The 20,954-nt window shown below is 39.8% G+C and overlaps 2 protein-coding genes across 3 annotated transcripts in view; one reads left to right on the top strand and one right to left on the bottom strand.

Moving 5' to 3' along the window:
* Nucleotides 1-10,965, top strand: part of PRKAA2 (protein kinase AMP-activated catalytic subunit alpha 2) — a 36,188-nt gene extending 25,223 nt beyond the window's left edge. Inside the window, exons 7-9 of the mRNA XM_048861162.2 lie at nt 213-717; nt 3,329-3,455; nt 4,064-10,965. Coding sequence (XP_048717119.2) covers nt 213-717; nt 3,329-3,455; nt 4,064-4,299 — 868 coding nt within the window. The 3' untranslated portion in view covers nt 4,300-10,965. The remainder of the gene's footprint in view (nt 1-212; nt 718-3,328; nt 3,456-4,063) is intronic.
* A 1,740-nt stretch (nt 10,966-12,705) lies between these two features.
* FYB2 (FYN binding protein 2) overlaps nt 12,706-20,954 on the bottom strand; it is a 46,156-nt gene continuing 37,907 nt past the window's right edge. The window contains exons 14-20 of one of the 2 annotated variants that reach the window (XM_048862375.2): nt 19,861-19,889; nt 18,826-18,886; nt 18,106-18,195; nt 15,664-15,760; nt 14,020-14,176; nt 13,820-13,853; nt 12,706-13,353 (exon numbers count right to left, since the gene is read on the bottom strand). In XM_048862375.2, coding sequence (XP_048718332.2) covers nt 13,347-13,353; nt 13,820-13,853; nt 14,020-14,176; nt 15,664-15,760; nt 18,106-18,195; nt 18,826-18,886; nt 19,861-19,889 — 475 coding nt within the window. In that variant the 3' untranslated portion in view covers nt 12,706-13,346. Of the gene's footprint in view, nt 13,354-13,752; nt 13,854-14,019; nt 14,177-15,663; nt 15,761-18,105; nt 18,196-18,825; nt 18,887-19,860; nt 19,890-20,954 lie in introns of those variants that run through there. The other variant, XM_075131825.1, reaches the window with a different exon arrangement.

Raw genomic sequence — 20,954 nt, 5'->3', positions numbered from 1 at the left:
TAGCTCTATTGAAACAACAAAGTTTTGCCAGTTTACACCAGCTGAGGGTCTGTTTCATTGGTTCGACCCCCTTCACCCTCCCCACCACCCCAGGCTGTAGCTCATAGAATGAATCACAGCTAGGTTGCCCATCTGCAAATACAGACTCACGGCTATGCTCGCTCTCTCTCTCTCTCTCTCTGTAGTCACAGTTTCATTTTTTTTCCCCCTAGAGAACACGAGTGGTTTAAACAAGACTTGCCCAGTTACTTGTTTCCAGAGGATCCTTCTTACGATGCTAATATCATTGATGATGATGCAGTGCGGGAAGTTTGTGAGAAGTTTGAATGCACGGAGTCAGAGGTGATGAACAGCTTGTATAGTGGTGACCCACAAGACCAGCTTGCAGTAGCTTACCACCTTATCATTGACAATCGGAGAATCATGAATCAAGCCAGTGAGTTCTACCTCGCCTCTAGTCCGCCCACTGGCTCATTTATGGATGACAGCACTATGCACATACCTCCGGGGGTGAAACCGCACCCAGAGCGGATGCCTCCTTTAATAGCAGACAGTCCCAAAGCACGGTGTCCCTTGGATGCACTGAATACTACCAAGCCAAAATCTCTGACTGTGAAAAAAGCCAAGTGGCATCTAGGAATCCGCAGTCAAAGCAAACCGTATGACATTATGGCTGAAGTGTACCGAGCTATGAAACAGCTGGATTTTGAATGGAAGGTAGGAAATATCAGTGCTTTGTGGCCATTTTCAAGGATCATTTTCTTATAAGTTCTCCTGATCTGAATTGATCAGTGCAGATAGTAAGTATTGTTACAGGATTGTCTGTTTTGAACTATATCATCATCTCTAGTTTATTATTTTTAAACAAACACTCAACCTGAAAAATGCTAGTTGTGGCTAAATAAGCTCCACCTGTATTACTGACATAAAATACTTATAAAATGCATAAAATGCACTTCCTTATTTTAACTCTCTCAGCCTGCCTTGTTGAGCTGTAGGGCTAGCAGGAGCTGGTCATATTTCTAATTTTAGCGACTGAATACCTTGAAACCTCCCGCATGGGTCATAACAATCACATGTCCTGAAACTACACAATCGGTTTCCTTTATTCTCTTCTTAAGGAATATATAGGCTATGTTACTTTGTAGACAAAAGTTCTTTTACTACAAGGGAACTGATTATAGCATTGCACTAGTGAAACTGTACTTCTGGGTGAAGGCACAGCCATGTCTAGCTCATGCTTACAGTCACTTAACGCTTCCCAAACAATGCGCCGGTTGGGGCTGAACTTTCCATGCTTGATTTTTCTTTTTTTGCTTGGTAATATTCTCTTTTAACTGGGTTTTCTGAGATATTGGTGCATGAGATAGGACAGGTATTTTTGCAGTAGCTAGCAATTCAATTTTTCTTGTGCTCAGATAAGTTCTTGCCATTGATTTAACCCTCATTAAGAACTACTGTGCCTGATTCTCCACCGCCTTGTGTAGTCACTTACCTGTGACCATCTGACTCATTAGCCTTTTACAACCACTTTGCACCAGGGTAAATAGCAACACAAGATGGAAGGCAGTGCAGAATCAGGACCATAACCATTGACACGCTGGCATGACGCACCTACGTTTATGCCCAGTAGTTCATTCGAGAATGGTTTACTTAATGGTGTAAAGCGTGTGAACGTTACCATTGCTGCATATGCTACTTTTGAAATGCCAGCATTTAAAAAATCACCCATAATAATGTGTTAAAGTTTCCAACATTTAATTCATTTGCGGGTAGCTATGTGAAATGAGTGGGAAAATGGCTCAGCTCAGGCCCCTGCGTGCAGTAACAGAGTCCCATCATTAGAGGCAGCTCAGGACAGGTTTGAAAGCGGATTTACAGATTGTGGCAAGTACAAGTTTTAGTGGTTCCCAAAGGAGTTAACCGAGTGGAACTTTTCATAGATTATAAATCCAGAATGAACCATTCGATTGTCTAGTCCAGTGGCTCTCAACTACTGTACCCCTTTCAGCAGTCTGATAGGTCTTGCGTACCCCAAGTTTTACCTCACTTAAAAACAACTTGCTTACAAAATCAGACATAAAAATACAAAAGTGTCACAGCACTGAAAATGGCTGACTTTCTCATTTTTATCATAAAACTATAAAATACATCAATTGGAATATAAATATTTTACTTACATTTCAGTGTATAGTTTATATTGCGCTATCTACAAGTCATTGTATGAAATTTTAGTTTGTACTGACTTTGCTAGTGCTTTTTATGTCCCCTGTTGTAAAACTAGGCAAATATCTAGCTAGATGAGTTGATGTAGAAAACTTCTGCATGCCTCCAGGGGTACACGTACCCCTGATTGAGAACCACTGATCTAGTCTGATCTGCATAAGACAGACTGTAGAACTTCTCCCAGTCACCCAAGTAGAGATCCCTATTACTTGTGTTTGACTAAAGCATATCTTCTAAACCTTGGACTATTTTTGAACACAGGTGACTGTATTCATGTTTTACCCTACTCCCTGTTTTGGCAGGCAGAGGGCAGAATAAGGGTGTTTAGTTATATTACCATTTCATTCAACTAATATTTGCTCTCTGAAGTAAATCTGAATGTGTCGCTCTTCTTCCCCAAGAATATTCTCTCTCTGTTCAGTAAATTGATTTGCTGTCATTTCTGGAAGCCTGCTCCCTTTCTCAGTATTATTTATTTGTGTGACAGTAGCACCTAGAGGCCAAGTCCTTGTTGCCCAAGGCATTGTCCAAACATATGACAGAGTCCCTGCCCCAAAGAGCTTACAGCCTAAATAAAGATATTGGGGTCTGTAACAGCTAACAGCTTTGTTAGATGCACAGCAAGACAGAGAGCTAATGAGCCAAATTTATCCCTCGTGTAGCTCTACAAATGGAAGTGGAATTCTAACCAGAATGAAGTTAGCTAAATAGTTCTGTAGGCGATGAAGTTTTTTCTAGTATTAGGCTTGAGCAATATTGTCCGCACCCTAAGACTAACTCCACAAACACGATTCGCATCCCAACAGACCTGCCATCCATGCAAATCCTTTATAAATAGTGTACAAAAGGAACAGATTGTATTGAGAGTTACACGTGTGGGCTTAGTAGGGTGGCAAGAGAGGTCTGCGCAACCCTAACTGAAAACCACTTAACATAAAAAAGCCCACACACATATTTTAGAAGCAACTAGGATATTTATTTATGTATGTTAAAGCAATCATTCTTTCCAGAGTGTTCTTTTCTTGAAATGTTTCACGCTGGGGAGGTGGGAAATGTTCTACCACCTTGAATTTTATTCCTGAAAGAAAGTTACCTGTTTTAGGTGGTGAACGCCTATCATCTTAGAGTGCGTCGAAAGAATCCGGTGACCGGGAATTATGTGAAAATGAGTTTACAGCTTTACCAGGTTGACAATCGCAGCTATCTTTTGGACTTTAAAAGCATTGATGGTAAGCAGGAAGTGTTGTGGCATGACAGTTGAATCGCATAGAATGGGGAATTTCGAGGGTTTTGTCACTTTCTATATTCAGACTCTCCTATAGTATCTCTAGTCCACTTGAGTAACTCTGGTCCATTCATCTCCACTAGCGCGACTGTGACAGTTTAATAGTTCTTTATACTTGCGAAAGGGGAAAAATCAATTCCAGCGAGCCTACCCATTTGTCACTGCACCACATACTTTTCCCTCATCTGCTGCAAATGCATTTTGATCTTAAGTGATCACACACAGCAAAGTGTGTAGAAGTAGCTAGATACCAGAGCACTTATGTATTTTTACTTTATAGAATCTCCCAAGCAGGTATACGCAGCGAGCTTTAATCTAAGACTTCCTTTTCCCCCTCCTAATGTAACACCCATTTTAGCTGGTACACTTCTAGGGTGAAATCCTGGCCCTACTGAAGGTAACAGGAGTTTGGTCACTGACTTCAGCGGAGCCAGAATTTCATTCCCAGCATGGGTGCGCTGTTGATGCAAGTGTTCCTTTCTTGGCCAGGTCCCACCCCCGGGGTAGCAGCTGAGTAGATTTTAAATAACGCTGTTTGTTTGTGCATTTAAGATGATGTCATGGAGCAGAGGTCAGGCTCATCCACACCACAGCGCTCATGCTCTGCGGCTGGCTTGCACAGACCAAGACTGAGTATTGATTCTACCACTGCTGAATTCCAGTCGCTTACTGGATCCCTGACTGGCTCCTTGATGGGGAGCGTGGCCTCCGTTACGCCACGCCTGGGTAGCCACACCATGGATTTTTTTGAAATGTGTGCCAGTCTGATCATGGCATTAGCTCGCTGATGCTCAGTGCTGAGGCACCTGTCCCTCGACACGCGTGATTGCACGGAGAATCTGGTCCTAGGTGGTTTCTTTTTCCGTTTGTTTTGTCGTATCCTGGGCATAGCGTACACTGTCGTGCACAAACACTCCCTCCAGACCCAAATACTCCCATCGGTGGCTCCAGTTGCCATTACAAAGCACTGAGGGAAACTAGAAACAGGTTTGTCTCATTTATTACACTAGTTTCACCACAGTATAAACCAAACTGCTTTTACTAGTGAAGATGAAATGTGAAAAACCGGGCCTGGTTTTAAAACAGTAACTGCATCAGTGAGCAACCCTTCCCGCAGTGCTGCCTGTCTCTACATATGGAAACTTGGCTGAACCTCAATATCTACAATATGGGTATTCTCTAGTGACATACATATTGTATCCCCTCTGCTAGTCAAGGGGGCTCACTTGCGTGAGCCAGATGAGAGGTATAAACAAGTAACTATATTAAACAAAATCCAGCTCTAATAAAACTCCTGCAATATTTACAAACTGATGCCAGCCAATCTCTGTGAACAGCTCTGGCATAAAAACCAGCAGCTGCATGGAGGTTTCTGGGATCTTGGAACACGCAACCCCGTTTTAGATATCAGGTGGCAGAAGTGCAGGGTCACACATGAGGCACGGCTCACGCCCCTCAGAGACCTTCACACATTAAGGCTTTGAATTAGAGAGAGCTGTTTCCCCAGATGATTTCCCCCTCCCTCCTCCTGCTTTGGGTCTATGGAATAGTCCTGGCCTGGTGGCCTCCTTTTAATGTTCAAGGCTACTTGGTTTTTCCCCCTCTCTGGCCACCAATTGCATTGCACGATATATACTCAACCTGCTTTTGGTCACGTTAGGGCTCCTGTAAATTACTACAAGCCTTGCCTCACCTCCTACCAAATATTTCAGATAGCTGTCTTGTAAGCAGCACAGATTTCTGAGCTGGGGAAAAATTCTTAACTTCTCAGTAGATGAAGCCGATACCAAGGTTTGTGCAACGCTCTGATTAACATTTCTGGAGCGGTGAGAAATAGTCACTGGTCTCCCTTTCAGGGTATCAGCCCTCCTGAGCAGAAGCAAGTGTTGGGGAGGTAGAGGGACTGGGTGGAGGGAGCCATTAGAACACACTACACTGAAGGTACTTGGTAGGAGCAAAGGAAAAAAGAAACTAGACGAGGGATTTCTGGAGGGAGAGAGCCTGAGAGATTGGTGGGGAGTTGACACTGTCTAGGTGGTATTATCAAGGACAGTGGGGAAGGGGTGGGGGAGGGAGGAGGAGAGAACCACTCCATTCTGCTCCTCACCCCATTAGCTGCCCAGGCCCATCCCAATCCTCGTTCAGCCCATAAGTGACAAAATAGTTGGATTGCTTAAGTGGTAGTGGCAATTTTCCTTTGTGAAATGCACAGGCACCTGGGAGTTTCCATAGGGTTTATATTTCAAATGATCTCTCAGAGCAGGTCCTTTTCTTTATCCTTGATCCCTTTCCCAAGTCAGCTGCCAAATGTACCTTACCAGTCCTACAGCGCAGAGGGTCTCCCTCTTGTACTGTTTCAGGATAGTCAGCAGTTAAGTTTCAAAGTGGCGTTCCAGACCGTAGGGCTTTCATGTACTTCTAACACTTAATAGACTGTGACCTTCGCTGCTATAGTGATAAGGCAGGGATGTCTTATAGATTTATTATTTCTTTACTATTGGCTAACTGAAGGATAAGCTTTTGCTAAAATAAAGAGATGGACGTGTAAGGTTAAAAGTTTTGTTACACAAGGGTAAACTCCATGGATGAACTTTTACCAAAACTTTTTTTTTTAAAAAATGACTTAGGCTTAATCTAATGGGTACCATTGGCATTTGCCTAGTTTTGCTATGGTATTTAATTCCTATCACCTGACTATCAGAGACCAGGGTCAAACTAATCAAGTCAAGAAACAGACACTGCATGAAAACATTGCCAAAACTCTTGCCTGTTTATTTAAAAAAGTAAAAGGAGAATTTTGGCAAGGGGGCTGCTTCTACATTAGTGAAAACGATCATCATTCTACTTGTAAAGCTATTAAAAACAGCCCATAAGGTTCTTTGGCTAGGAACTATTTATTGTGTTATTAAACTCCACTATACATCCTGAAAGTTTCTATAAGAAGCAAGAAAAAAATCATCATACATTAGGCCTTTTGTCTTAATCGTTTGAGATAATGTAGACAAATATGGGATATTTTGCTACCTACTGGCTGTTAGTGGGACACTTTCAGCTTAAAAAAAAGTCTAATTTTTAAAAACAAGTTGCCTTACTTTTGTTGCAGATCACACTTTAGACTTACACAAGTGTAACTTTACAACTCTGGCTTTTCCACTATCTGTGCCCATTATTTACTCTCTGCCTGTCTTTCAGGTTAGACAAGAAGAGCAGCGTAGTCTGTTTCAAAATCAATTTCACTGTCAGAGTCCTGTATACAGTACTAGCCCAGTGCTGCAGTATTTGAATTACAAGCCCTGCAGCAGAATGACTGTGCTTTTCAAAGAAACGCAAGGAATGCGTGTCGGGTTCTTTGCTTGTTACATAACCTATTTTTGAAAAAATAAAATATAATACTGTAGGGTGGAGGGATCTCCATGGCTTTGAACCTGTGCCTGGTATTTGTAAAATTTTACAAGCCTTTTGCTTGTGTGTCAGTGATGATGCAAGTCAGTGGAGAATCCAGCCCCCTACCTCTATACATTTGGGGCCAAATGTGATTTCCTTCTGGCCCCTGTAAGTTCATGTCACTTTCGTAATAGGGATTCCAGTTTTGTCCACGCATCGCTTACCTAGCATTTTAAACACAAAAAGTAACAGAACTTTGTTCTTCTGTCGAAAAATACAGTGCCGATAATGTATCTCAGGATCCTGCAGATCCAGGCCCATGCCTGGAGAAAGTGATGCACATGACCTGCATGTCTGCTCCAAATTTTTTACGACACCTTTGGAGAAAAAACCCTGGGCATGGGGGAAATGGACCTTTCTGATCCATAGAATATGCCTAATAGGCCTTAACCAGAGCAAGTTTTCAGTTTTAAGGCAGGAAGGGGTAGAATAGTACAGCGGTGGACTACTGGAGGCTGGCAGTAGTTTGGACATTGTAGATGGAGGGCATCTGAGAGGTGAGCAGGGCCTACTACTCATTAGTATCTGAGTCATGACAACATGGCCTCCATCACCACCGCATTGTGCACCATAGTCTTCAATCTGTTTGTCCTTTATTGTCAGGTAGGGAAGTGTTAATTATCCTCACTCGCCTAAGGTAACACACCAAGTCTGTAGGAGAGCAGGGAACTGAACTCTCTTCTCCCACATTGGCACCACTAGAGTTCCTTTAAGATGACACACTCCCTTCCTACAGGGTTAGGACATGTGGAATTACTAGGCACTAGGGTAAGACTTACCACTTACATAGCACTTTACATCTTTAAGATGCTGTGCAAACATTAACTAATGAATGAAGCCACACAGACATGCCTTGTTGAGTAGGTAGTAATAGAATATCCCAGTTTTACAGATGAAGAAACACTTTCCAAAAGAGGCTAAGCAACTTTTGTACTATAAGTCAACAGAACACATTAGTAGCAACCACATTAGTACTCAGGTGTTCCTAACTGTCAACTCCTTTAGTCAATTTACTAGATAACACTGCCTCTGCAGAAGGCTTGATAGAGTAGCACCTCTATTAATATAGAACATTAAACTATCCATTCAACTATCTAACCCAACTCAGCCTGTATATTTTGCAATCTTTTGAGGAACTGTATTAGTTAATGCTACTCATATAGCATGAGTTATTATGTATTCTAACGATACAGAAGCTGCTGTACTCAGATATAGTTTCAGATGGTCATTAGCCACATCTTTAGCCAACTTTTTGGTTATACTTATGCATTTATCATCATTTGGGCAAGCAGGGTAGATATATTTTAATTATACAGACTTGAACTACTCAAAGTGCAATTTTCAAGCAGTGGATATCTACATTTTGCAAATCACAGGTTTACCGGGATGTCAGAACACTGACATTTTCTAGACTCAAAACTGAACTTTTCAAGATTGAAGGCAGGATTATTTTTTTTTAACGAGACAAGTTAATTTTTACCCAACACATTAAAATTTAGTCCTTCCAAAGGTGTACTTTAGGACAGACACACTAACACCGTAGGAAGAAATGACACAGCTTTTTGTCAGTCTCTGCTGTATTCTTATTGTGGTCATACCAATTCATTTACATCAAAACAGAAGAGGTTATCTAGTTTAGACGACCTATCAATCAATTCCTGCCCAATTTACAAAAAAACTCAAGCATCAATGGGGTATTTTATACATCAGATTTAGAAGAAAAATCCATACATTTTACATACAAAATGAATTTGTGCCTTCTACATATGTTAATTGCAGAAAGTCATAATTTCATTTCACTTGGTCTGCAAACAACATGTTTGATTCAGCATCATGCTGACAAGAAATGCATAGAATCTTTATAAATACTTGAAGTGCATTTGTTGTGTTCTCATTTTGGCTCAGTCTTTAACTAGTTTAGTTCTAGAAAGAAATGTCATCCTATTGATAAAAGACACCTGCTCTAATTTCTTTAATATTTTACTTGTAGTGTACAAGGATGCAGTGAAGTGCAACTTAAAATGTACCATCAAGCTACTGCATTCACCCTTCTGTTTTCCCCCTCAGTCTTATTTTCAATATTTCCTGTTGCTTATTTAACACTTCCCTTTAGTATGCTTTTGGTTCTTCCCCATCACACATTTGGATATTCATTTTTATAGCTTCTTTTTGTAAGACACACTAGAAGATCATTACTCAGATTTAACATGGACTATAAATGTATTGGTGAGTAAAATGTACCCACTTACCCTATCCCCCCCCCACACACGCTTCAAGTCTTCATGGATATTGGTATCAGATTTTTAACCGACACTAAAAAAAAAAAATCCCACTTTGTGTATGTGTTTGTGTGACTGAACACTGACTCAGTACAAACTAGGATGTTGATATTATATGCAATGGTCTAAGCATTTTATGCACACATCTTTGCCATTGTTAATAATCAGGAGAACTGGTCAGCATATCAAAGATCCAAATGGTAAGCGTGAATCATTTTTTCCTATAAAACCAAGTAGTACTCTATTCTCAAGCAAAGTCTTGATGCTCCTGCTGCAGCTGCCTTAACTTATCTTTGTAACTTATTTATAAGACTGTTCATGCTCATCTGTGGTTTTCTGATCTTTTAAAATGTGGGGTGGGGGACAGGGGGAGATAGCATTTCACAAAGCTGTGAAGTAGATACTGCAAACATTGTAATATTTATTCTTGTTGCTGGAAGCCTGTTCGTGTGTTTCATATGTTATAATTGTATATCTTATAGCTTTTTCTTCCCCTTTAGAGTACAAAGCAAAACTGAAAATTACATGACAGCTATAGTGTCCTTGACCCATTATATTAAGACAGATATCCTAAGTTCTTAGTAATCTCAGACTAGTACATTGCATTTTCCTATTAATATTTTATTTTAAAGAAAATGGATATTTATGATTTTCTCATTAAAATATTTTAGCTGCTAATATTAAGAGCTCAGACTATAAAGATTTAAAAAAAGGAATGTCAAACATGGGGTTCAGAAGACAAATTCTCCAAAGAGTTTTGTTTTTCTTGGCTTTTCACATTTCATTAACAGAAGAACCAAGAAAGGAAAGGGTTTTGTTTTTGTTTTTTTTTTTAAACTCTTATGATTAAAATATTTTTTGGATAATCATTATTGTGGAAGGGCACTGAGCATAGTTTCAGTTTTGTTCTTTGTGCACATAATTATGTCTCAGATAATCACAAAAAAAGCCTTTTACCTTCCATTTATGGTGTGGAAACTTTGTCTTTGTGTACTGCACTGCATGGGATGCGGTCTCCATGGTTGACATTTGCACTTTAATAAACTCAGAAGAAAAAAAATGATAGCAACAAATGTTTTAAATATAAACTAGAATATCTCAGTACTGTTGGACTTATGATTAGTCCATTTCCCCCTAGTTGCCAATATCAAGAGACAACTGAGAAAAATTAAGGTTCGCCACACATAAAAGAAAATGAACTTCCCCTTACAGATCAGTTATTTCATAATCATTTTGCCACTGGCTTCAAGGGGCCAGGATCTCACTTTCTGTCCCAGTATTCTTGACGTACCTCATGTTTGGATATTTTAGACCTCAAAATTTCACTGGATTCCATAATATTAATAGCCAAACACCTTAACGGGATGGATGAAATCAATGTGATCTAGTGGTTACTAACACAAACACACAGAATCCAACCTTGGCTCCCTGTGCAAAAAGCTGGGGAGGAGCAAGGGGCTGTGGGGCGGGGGAGATCTTGCAACGGCACATCCCTTGATTGCAGGGGAATGGTATAAAAGCTGGTTTGGAAAGCTTGTGATCTGGTTGCAGGCTCTGTTGCAGCACATGGAATGGGTGATCTAGTGGTTTTACATAGTTTGCAACATGCATTTTGATTTCCTCTCAGTTCCTCAGCTTCTTTACATGGTGTTTCCATGGCCACAGAACTGACAACTAAGCCAAAGAAACTTGGGTTCTCTCAGTACCAATAAAATGATGGTTGGCATATTACCAAGAGCATTTGTGTTTTCAGAAGATGGGTGGGAAGTTTATATAGATTTTATTTTATAAGTCTTCATCAATTTTCAAACAGAACTACAAAGGGGAGCCATCTCTAAAAGAGTTTCCTGTGTGCAACACATTGATGTGATTACAACTAAATGTGTGTATTAAATTTTCCTAATTCACTGGAGTACAAATTAGTATGCACTACAGAAGTTTATGCACAATCAGCCTTTCACATATCAAGTACTATTGTTCAGTACATACAGTTGCCAGAACAGTATGTTGGAATCTGTCGGCAAACTGATGCCTTGTAGAGACGGTTTAATTTTGTTTTAACAAGAGAAATAGACACGTTCGTTGCAGCCAACACCAACATGAAGCTGTTCTGTAAAAGGACACAATCTATTTTTCTTTTTAATTGCCTTGAAGGCATAAAGTTTCACTAGTGGCATATGGTGATTTAGGGCCCAACCCTGTGATCCTCAGTGTCATGCATTGAAGTCAGTAAAGTACAGGTTGAAGAGGGTTGGATTCAGAGAGTTATGGAATGACACCAGCTCCTCAGCTGGTGTAGATTGTCACGTCTCCATGGGCTCAAGTTGAGGATCTGCCCCAGTAAGTATTTTACAGCTGCACCTTCATTCTATGGTTTGATGGGGTTTTTTGGTTGTTCTGTCAGTTTTAGAACAGATACCTTTGTTACTATATATATATAAAAAATGAACAATCCTACACGTAATTTTCTTCTTACTGATTTCAATAAACCAAATAAAAAAAATTCAGGCCAACAGTGTTCTTAAAAAAAAAAAAATATTAAGACTCAGATGCATTTGCATTGCTAAAGCCCAAATCTAAGATTCTTATATAAGAAAGCGATAGGCAACTTGCCATAGCAACTTAGCTAAATATAGTTACACTGAAAAGGCGGTAGATGACGGACATAATACAAATTCCAGTCTGTTCTGAAACCAGATGAACACTTCAGCATCACAAGTAGTCCATCTAGATTTTGAGAAGTCTAAATATTTGTGCTGGCAACCTTGCAAAGCTGTGCATGCTTAACTTTTTTTGTAAGTATGGATGTGGGCCAGCACACTTAATGGTAACCACATGTTAAAATAATAATAAAAATCCCTGTATGTCTACTTCTGAGTAAATGTGAAATATTTGCTCTGTTTTCTTGAAGGTTTCCATGCCAGGCTTGAATTAACTGTGGAGTGAACACAGCATTTTTGTTGTGGCGTGTGCACTTAGCCACGGAAAACATCTATTTCTGAATAAGCCACCCTCTAACAATTTTTAGGACTACTCAGCTTACTGTGTATAAAGGAACAGATTCCAGTCTCAGGTACAGGTATTTCATGCCACAGAATCTTGAAAAACTTTTAATACATACAGGAGACAGAGTTAGAGCCGTAGCGTAATTCTTTTTCTGAGCAGTATTTCCTCATGGTCCTTTAGACTAGAAGTGGATCAGATTCCCCACCTATTCTTTTTAGGACCAGTAACTACATGGTAGACCAAAAGCAAGGCATTACTAGTAGATATAGTCCTCCGTTTTAGGAACAGATTTTAAAAAATGGTTAGGACTAGATTGTAAATGCACAAGTGACAGACACTTACCTCTTTCAATGGGAGTAAGGTACCTGTCATTTCTGCCTTTGAAATATGGCCCCAGTAGGCCCAGCAATTTAGCTTTCTAAAGTCAAAAATCAATATAATAAAGTGAATTTTGCATTTAGTGTTTATTTACAAACTACTTTTAAAATTAATATTTCTTAAAGATACAAGTAACTCCTCCATCGCTAATATGGTTTTTAACCCAGCAACAACAGTACCAAATATTTCACAATTTGTTCTCTGGCTCAAATCCAGAAACATAGCTTAGTCATAAGAATCCATAATTTGCATACAAGTGCATCAAAAGTTCCTCAGGAAGTTAACATTTCCAACATCATTAAGAAAGTGACAGTAACCAGACAAACATCATGTAATCATTATGCACAGTGAATGCCTAGTAAATATTAAGAATCCTACCCTACAAATTCCAAGCTACATACAGTGTAGAAAAATTCACAGGTAAGGTAACTGAATGTCCACCTTTAGGTAGACCTTGTACAAAGTAAGCAACACTAGAAGTAGTGAACAGAGGGATAATTCCCTAAACAAGTTGCACGTGTTACCTGTTGTACATTCAATGGGTGTTCCATCTTTTTAAAATATATAGATCCTTTTAAATGGAAAAAAAACCCACACACTTCTAATTTACATTCATATCCGCTTTCCACAATTGGCACGTATAGGCACACCTGCACCATCTTTGGGAAGCTTAAAGCAGATTCTCCACAAGGCTCCCCAGGAAGAGGCTGTCCATCAGATGACCAATATTAATGGCTGGCCCACAAAAGAAAAAAAAAGTTTTACTGTAATAGGCATCTTGCCAAAATATGCATCGAATTGTCTGTTGCAATATTGCATTTATATACTTATTTACATCTGATGCATTTAAACTTTTAATACTAAGCTGAACGTATATAAAAATCTACCACATTGTCAGCAGGCGTAAATTGGCCTAGCTTCCCTGACTTCAATGGCACATCGTCCGTTTACGTCAGTCTAGTATGCTGGCACAGTATATTTCTAGCTGCAGTCAGACTAGCATTAGTACAGCTTTAAGTTGCTGCTTAAAGTTACTACTGCTTAGTATTACAAAGTAGGGAAATATTTGAGTTAAACACTATTTTTATATGAACAAATTAAAACACAAACTTTCCCACCAGCAATAGAAGTTTTATATGCCCTCAATACAGCGAGAGTTTCTGACCATAGGAATTGTAAAAACAAATAAATCCAGATTTACCTGAAATCCAAATGCTCCAATAGCACATAGCCATCTAAGGAGGAAAAGAAAATCAATATGCACATGATTCATCTGCAACTTTGTATATTTGCTTGCTGTGCTAGTCACAAACTGCCTGCAGCAACTTTCTAAATATCTTTGTCTCACAAAAGTTGATTAAAACATGATCCCGTGTCGTTAAGCAACCGTTGCAAACTTACATTTGCCCTCAGAATTGCGACATATTACTTGATTCTCTTCTGTGACGTCAATAACATCGAGTTGTTCTCTGGCGGTGATTGGTAAATCAAGTTTTCCTTTGCTTGCGACAGAACAGTGTGCAACTGCTGTGTTGATGACTGTGATTTCCTTATTGTACTAAAAAAATATATATATATAAAAATACATCACTACATATTAGGCCCTTTATCTATCTTCTGATCTCAGAACTATAACTATCGAAGATGGAAGTACTTTTGTAAAATAATGATTAAGGTGATTTGGGGGGAGAACTATTACAAGTGTTTAAAGATAGTGAAAACCCAAAGAAGGACAGGAATTCTTAGGGCTGCACACAAAGGAGGATAAATTTAAGTAAATTAAACCACATTTTAAAAAATAAAGTTTCCTCTTAATGCCTGTGTAAGTGTTCAAGACAGTGAGATCAATTACAACTATGGTACAGCCTCCTGGGGGAAGTGATTGAAGTGTCTCATGGAACATTTAAAAATGGACTGAACAACATACTAAATAACGGGCTTTAAGGTGGTACCGTAATCACATGTGTGCATAGGTTTGATCCAAAAATTCTCCCATTAAAAACAAACAAAAAAAAAAAAACAAAAAACAACCCCCCCCACACACACTTCACAACCACACATGACAGAACAAAAATTCTCAGAGGAAACTTAGTCATAACTTGCCATGACAACTTGCAATGATAAGTCTCTAATCTACATTGCAGCTCCTCCCATGGATGGCTGATGTCAGCTCAACTCCTGCCTCTCCATATTAAGAACAGAGGTGTTGCTGAGAGGTTGAGAGAGATCCTTTCCTGTGCCCTTTGGGAAAGATCTCCTAATTGTGCAGCTACTGGCATCTGTTAGTTTACCATTCCCCACTTTCTTCCTAGCAGCAGGACCCTTCCTTCCAAGTGCCTCTCTATTCCCTCCCCAAACAGACTGGCCTCTCCGCTGTGAGAGACACCTAATTTCACCATCCAGAACACTAGACCGAGTTCCCCGTTGCAGCAGGCAGTTCTTGAATGATGTTAATAATTAAAGCGAATTCATTTGTTACAGAGGACTAGATTCCCAAAGACTCTGCTAGAGCAGAAGCAGCAATCCTACTCTTATAAACCATAGCACGAACTCAGCAGGGCAGCTTATAGCCTACCAAGCCTGTACAGCATTATGGAAAATGTTTATATAAAGGTCCTTTGAATCAGTATCTCCCAGTTTGGTGGGTGCAATCGAGAGGTGGCTCAGGAAAGGGTACCATCTGGGTTAGACTGCACCTGCTGAGTCACTAGAACCAAAAAGTTGGATTAGGGGAGGGAAAGAGGAGCTGATGATTTCTCAGTTCCACCCCTATTCTGGCCCCAGCCAATTCTGAGGCAGCTCTATTCCCACCATCCCCAGCTGGAAAAGATTGTGAGATATACTAGGTTACAAGGGGATTTGTGTGGCCTTTTAAAGGGACTGAACCACAGATCTGGAATATAGGATGCTGCTGACTATCTAGCGTACCATGAATAAAGATTGTTCACTTTCTGTAGTTCATCCTTTAAGTATCGCACATAACCATAGTTGGCCTCTCACACTGCTGATTGTTTTCTTTAAAGAGGAAAGAAAAAGAACACATACCATAAATTTCTCTCTAAATAACTTCTCTTCTTTTGCCACCTTCTTTCTCTTGTCTATGTTATATTTCTTGGCTTTGAAGAAGTTTCTAGAGGAAAGACTGCATCAAGAAGGGAGACATTCTTAGAAGCTCCTTTTTAATCCTTCAGTGAGCGAAGCAGCATGAAACACAGCACAATGCATACAGCAGCACTGAACAATTCTAATTTAGTTTGGAATGAATCATTGCAAGAACAAAGCAAGCGGACTGTGTCAGTGTCTTCTCACAGTGCGTATTAAAAACACAAACATATGCAGCTTGGATCAATCTAGGCTTAGTGACAGATTCACTTCACCTGTGTTTCGCATAAAGCTGTGCTTTTTTTAGGGATACAGTCACGATAGAGCATTTTAAATAGTTTAAGTGAGTAATTTTTATGGAGGTAGGGCAGGAGGAGAATGGGGCAGCTTTCTCCCTTCAGCAATTTCCATTCCCTACCCCCACCCTGCTATTTAAGATTTTATTGGACACTTAAGGCCCTGAGAGTCTGCGTAGAGTCCAAATGAAGTCAATGGGACAGAATGCGGGAATGGGAGTCTACATCATTACCCTTTTTTAATCAATGGAGAAGCATAGTGCTCTGAAAGCCCCACTTTCCTAGTACACTATCAAATGATGTACAATTAGAAATCAGAAAGGCTACAAAATTAATAAGCCTTTCTAGTCTGAGACTTAAGTAGAGCTATAATAGTTTACACTAGCTCAGGATCTTCCCCTCCACTTGCATTTGAGAGATGTTAAAGATGGTTTGAAAAAGAAATCCAGAATAGTGATCAATTCTGGATCATTAATAAATAGGAAACTATGGAAAAAGGAGTATACCCTTTCCACCTCAATAGCCATTCTAGAACACATTTATTATTACGTTTTAGTCAATGAAGTTTACCTTTGAAATTCAGTGGTAAATCTCCAGTTAATATTATATGCTTCTATTAACTCAGACGAGGGAATTTTGGGCTCAGTTTTTTTTGCAAGGGCTCTCTATAGACTTCAGTGGCATAGGATTAAATGTCCTTTGAGCTTTTAAACACAGGGTGAAATCCCAGCCCCATTGCAACCACTGGCAAAACTCCAATTGTGGGTGAAATCTTGTACCACTGAAGTCAGTCTTGTTTGAGATTAATTTTCTCTAGGTACAAGAAGCGTTGATCCCCATTATTTGGAAAGGAGGGTCATACAGTGTGATGACGATATCAGAATATTCTAAAACTAAAATAAGACACACTTGTAAGTTACTTACCTTCAGCTACTTTCCACCATTCAGTTAAAAAAAATAGGAAATAAGATCCAATATTAGGCAGTTCTTAAAGACTAAGCATTTAAGATCATATTAACAAGATTCTCCATTGATACTTTCAGCCCCTAAAATCTCTATGTCCACGTAACAGAGGAAATCTCATGTTAGTTACATTGCATGTCTTCCTTCAGCCATTACACAAGTCTCAGTAGAAACAGAATAAGAGTGACTGCTAGTCAACATGCTAGGTGACACCTGTGAAGGGTCAGCAATGCTTGTTTAAAAGTCCCAGAATATTAGTTGCTATCTAGAGCTGTGCACACGTTTGTATTTGAAGTGAAACTGGAAAGTTTGGGGCATTTCGCTTAAGTTTTCACAGCAGGAAAAGCCAACATTACTGAATGTAGTGTTATTGTGGCCATGTTGGTCCCAGGATATTAGAGAGACAAGGTGCATGAGGTAATTTCTTTTATTGGTCAACTTCTGTCGGTTAGAAAGAGAAGCTTTCAAGCTTACCCAAAGCTCTCACCTTATCTTACATGGTGGGTTAAAGCATCCGTACATCAATGAGCACTAGGGAACTTTTAATGCGTTTCAGCAGGATCTACACAGACAGTTACTGTGCAGCACCCTGGAGGACTAATCCCAGCTTGCCACATGGTACGTGCTTGTGTGGACACTGCCTATGTTGTATGCACATCCTAGAGACATCTAAAAAGAGGTAGTTCTTCTGGCCAGTGTTTTCTCCCAGCACAGACCAATCACCGATACTTTGGTCTCAAATGCTTGTTTAAAGAGGTTGTATTTAGGCTGAGGAGCTGTTCCACTACACTGCACAGCATTAGGTAGATATAGTCCTACCTCAACTAGAGAGAAGAGAGGCTACAAAACTTCAGGATAAAACTTTGGGGAAAGAAGGCCCTTGAAGAATTCCCCACTCACACATACACACCAAGGTTATACGTTTCCTTCAAGTCTAGTTTCTGCAAACTTTGGTAGACCGTTTTCATGAAATTTTGCAAAGTGAAAGGATACTCTCTCAGTGTTATCAAAGTCTAAGAAAATGCTCTCTCTCAAAGTTTAAATTAATGTTGGACTGGGAAGACTGACACCTTGTACTTAATTGGGAAGAATACATACAATTATAGAAAAAAAGATCTTTTGTTACCTTTCTATATCTTCACTGCTTCTTGTTTGATCTTTATCTTTTGGCATCAGAAATTTTAGCTTCCAATTTTTGTGTTTGTCATCCTTCTCTCTAGGGGAAAAAAGGAGCAATTGAGGATATTTATAACAATCCTTTTCAAACAGAAGGGCGGCACAAGGATTTTTTATTTAAAGAGATATCGAATTTCACACACCACTGAAACGCAAACACTTAATGCAGGAACCTTGCTGCTTATACCAGTTTACATCAATACTGCTCAATAGTTGAAGAGCAAGAAATGAAGTACATGCTATCTAGTTAAGATTACAGGGAGACATTTTTGCAGAAGGCAAAATGCAGCTACACAAGAGTTGGACTGGGCACATTGGGGATTAAATCCCCATCTCTTATGGATAGTTTCATGAGCCACAAGGAGACAAGGCTTCACTTTACATTGTATCCAAAAGACAGCACTATGCTAGGGTTCACTTACAACACTTTTAGGATGCCACCTGCCAATTCAGAAACATCCTTTCCTAGAGCACCTGAGCTTTTCCTAGAGAACTCCTATAAATACTGACCCTACCTTGCTTAGCTTATAAAAAGGTACAGTGAAAGTGTCTCTCTGAAGGCCAACATAGTATGCCACAGATTTGTGGAGGAATGTTGCCTGCAGCATAAGAACCTGTTTTGGAGAAATATTACAGTAGTCATCCTCTTTTGTAAAAGTGGGTTACTTACTTTGCATCTTTTTGATCCACATCAATGCCATCATATGCCATGTTTCCTTGGGACACCACCTCTGTTATCAAAACATTCAGCGTAACGGTGAGTCAGAAAACATTCATCTGAGTACGGTATTTGAAACCACTGACTGTAATAAAACTGGGACTGCACCTCGCCTGTCTGAAACGCTATCAATCCAAAGAAACTAAATGTTGTAGCAATGAAGGATTCTCAAGGCAAAAGGAAAGAGACTTCCCCATGAGTAGGCACCGGTGGCTAGGGAGAAATAATTAAAAACACCCAAAGACATCTCTAAAAGAGTCATTTGCCTGAGCGCACTGCTCTGGTTGGAAATTTACAGTTCTTGGGATGTAACAGTTGGGATTTCATTCTGCTCTCAACTAGTTTAATGCCATTTAAAAAGAAAATCTATATTTTTTAATGCTAGAAAGGACTATTATGATCACCTACCCCAACTTCCTACATAACACAGGCCAGGAATTTGAACCCAGGTCTCAAGTTCCAGGTTTGTGCCCTAAGCACTGGACCAGACTTTCTAAGGAATTAGCCCCAATTTACACATGGGACACAGTCAGACCCTATAAATTATTCTGAGGAATATGGTACATTCGTTCTGATAGGAGGATGAAATTCTAGGGCTCAATTCAGACTCTGTTAAAGTGGGGGCAATCCAGTTGAGTCCACTGGAATCATTCCCATTTGTACCAGATCCAAATCTGGCCCTTTCCCCTTCACGACCCGAAATGGCTTTCACAAAAGATTCTCAAGAACGGTCAGAGGAATCCTGGAGTGCTTTATTGAACAAGTCGGCTACTGAAACAGTTTACATCTGCGCAAGAATAACCTCGCCTCCATACCCCACCTCAAAACCACAAGTAAAGTGCACACCTATATTAAGTCTTTAAAATTAACACTGCTACATACCAATTTTAGAGCGTTACAGTATACAGTCTATTTTAAAAGAGGCAAGACACCCATACCACCCCTTCCAGGCACATTCCAATGTAATCACACACATACACAGCTTACCTAAGTTTGGTACTGAACTGGACAATATGCTGGAGGGGGCAGGAGGAAGAGAGAGAAAACACAGAGGAAAAAAAAATTATTTACATACAAACATGTTAAAACAGCCATCTTAGCAGCATGGCAACTGTACCGGTGGCTCAAGGGAAGATTCTACATTGAGGCTCTGGAATGCTACAGGTCTAAGAATAAATTATGTTCTCACGCCCCCTCGTCCCAATGATCCATTAAATCTTTGAAGAGTCAGTCTGTCCTTTTATATTCTGCGTCTCCCTAACATACGCGTGAACACTTTTCAGACCTCCAAAGCTAAGAGGCAGACACACAGTCTAAAATGGTTATTATGGGGACGCCACAATTGAAAGTGCCTTTTCAAAGACCAGAACATAGAAGAAAGGAAAGAGCTGACACTGGCCAAATATTTCTCCCATACTGGTCAATGAATGCAGCATGCCATGCACCTGTTTGTAAGCTAACATGGAGTTTTATGATGACCTCCTTATTAGGTCTTAATTACAAGATCCACAGCAGTGTTCAGAACTCTTTTCTGTGATACAAGAAGGTATAGTGTGAAAGTTTAAGCAACATATGGTAGATCATTAGTATGATCATAATTTAGCAGGTATGGAGCAAGAAGATGCTAAAGAGTGAGGGAACAGAGGAAAGAGTGAGAACGGATTTAAAGAAATGAGGCAAGCATCATCAGAGCTTTTTACAGAAATAAAAAACCCAAGACAGCCAAAATGATGGATGAGTACCTAAAAGAAGAGAGGACACATACTGTACCTGTGGTTAAAGGCCCACTAAATACCCACACCTTCTCTTTTTAGAAAATGAAGCAGACAAATCAGTTCACGTCCATGTGTGTGTAGATAATATTTTGCACAAGTGCCGGAGTTCAGTCAACTTGCAGCCACTTATCCAACTCTTTCTAAAAGCGGTCTGCTTTCCCTAAATTCAAGTGCTGGATATTAAGAGAAGTTGTGTACATGACAGACAGCTTTCATACTGTAGCTCCCACTACACATTCCCAAAACACAGCTATATTCCTTTAAAGCCAGAAAAAAAAATCCCACCAGACATTCTCAGGACCAAAA

This window comes from Caretta caretta, chromosome 8, assembly GCF_965140235.1.
Source record: "Caretta caretta isolate rCarCar2 chromosome 8, rCarCar1.hap1, whole genome shotgun sequence".
NCBI classification, from domain to species: Eukaryota; Metazoa; Chordata; order Testudines; family Cheloniidae; genus Caretta; species Caretta caretta.
This window is presented reverse-complemented; position numbering and strand designations above follow the sequence as displayed.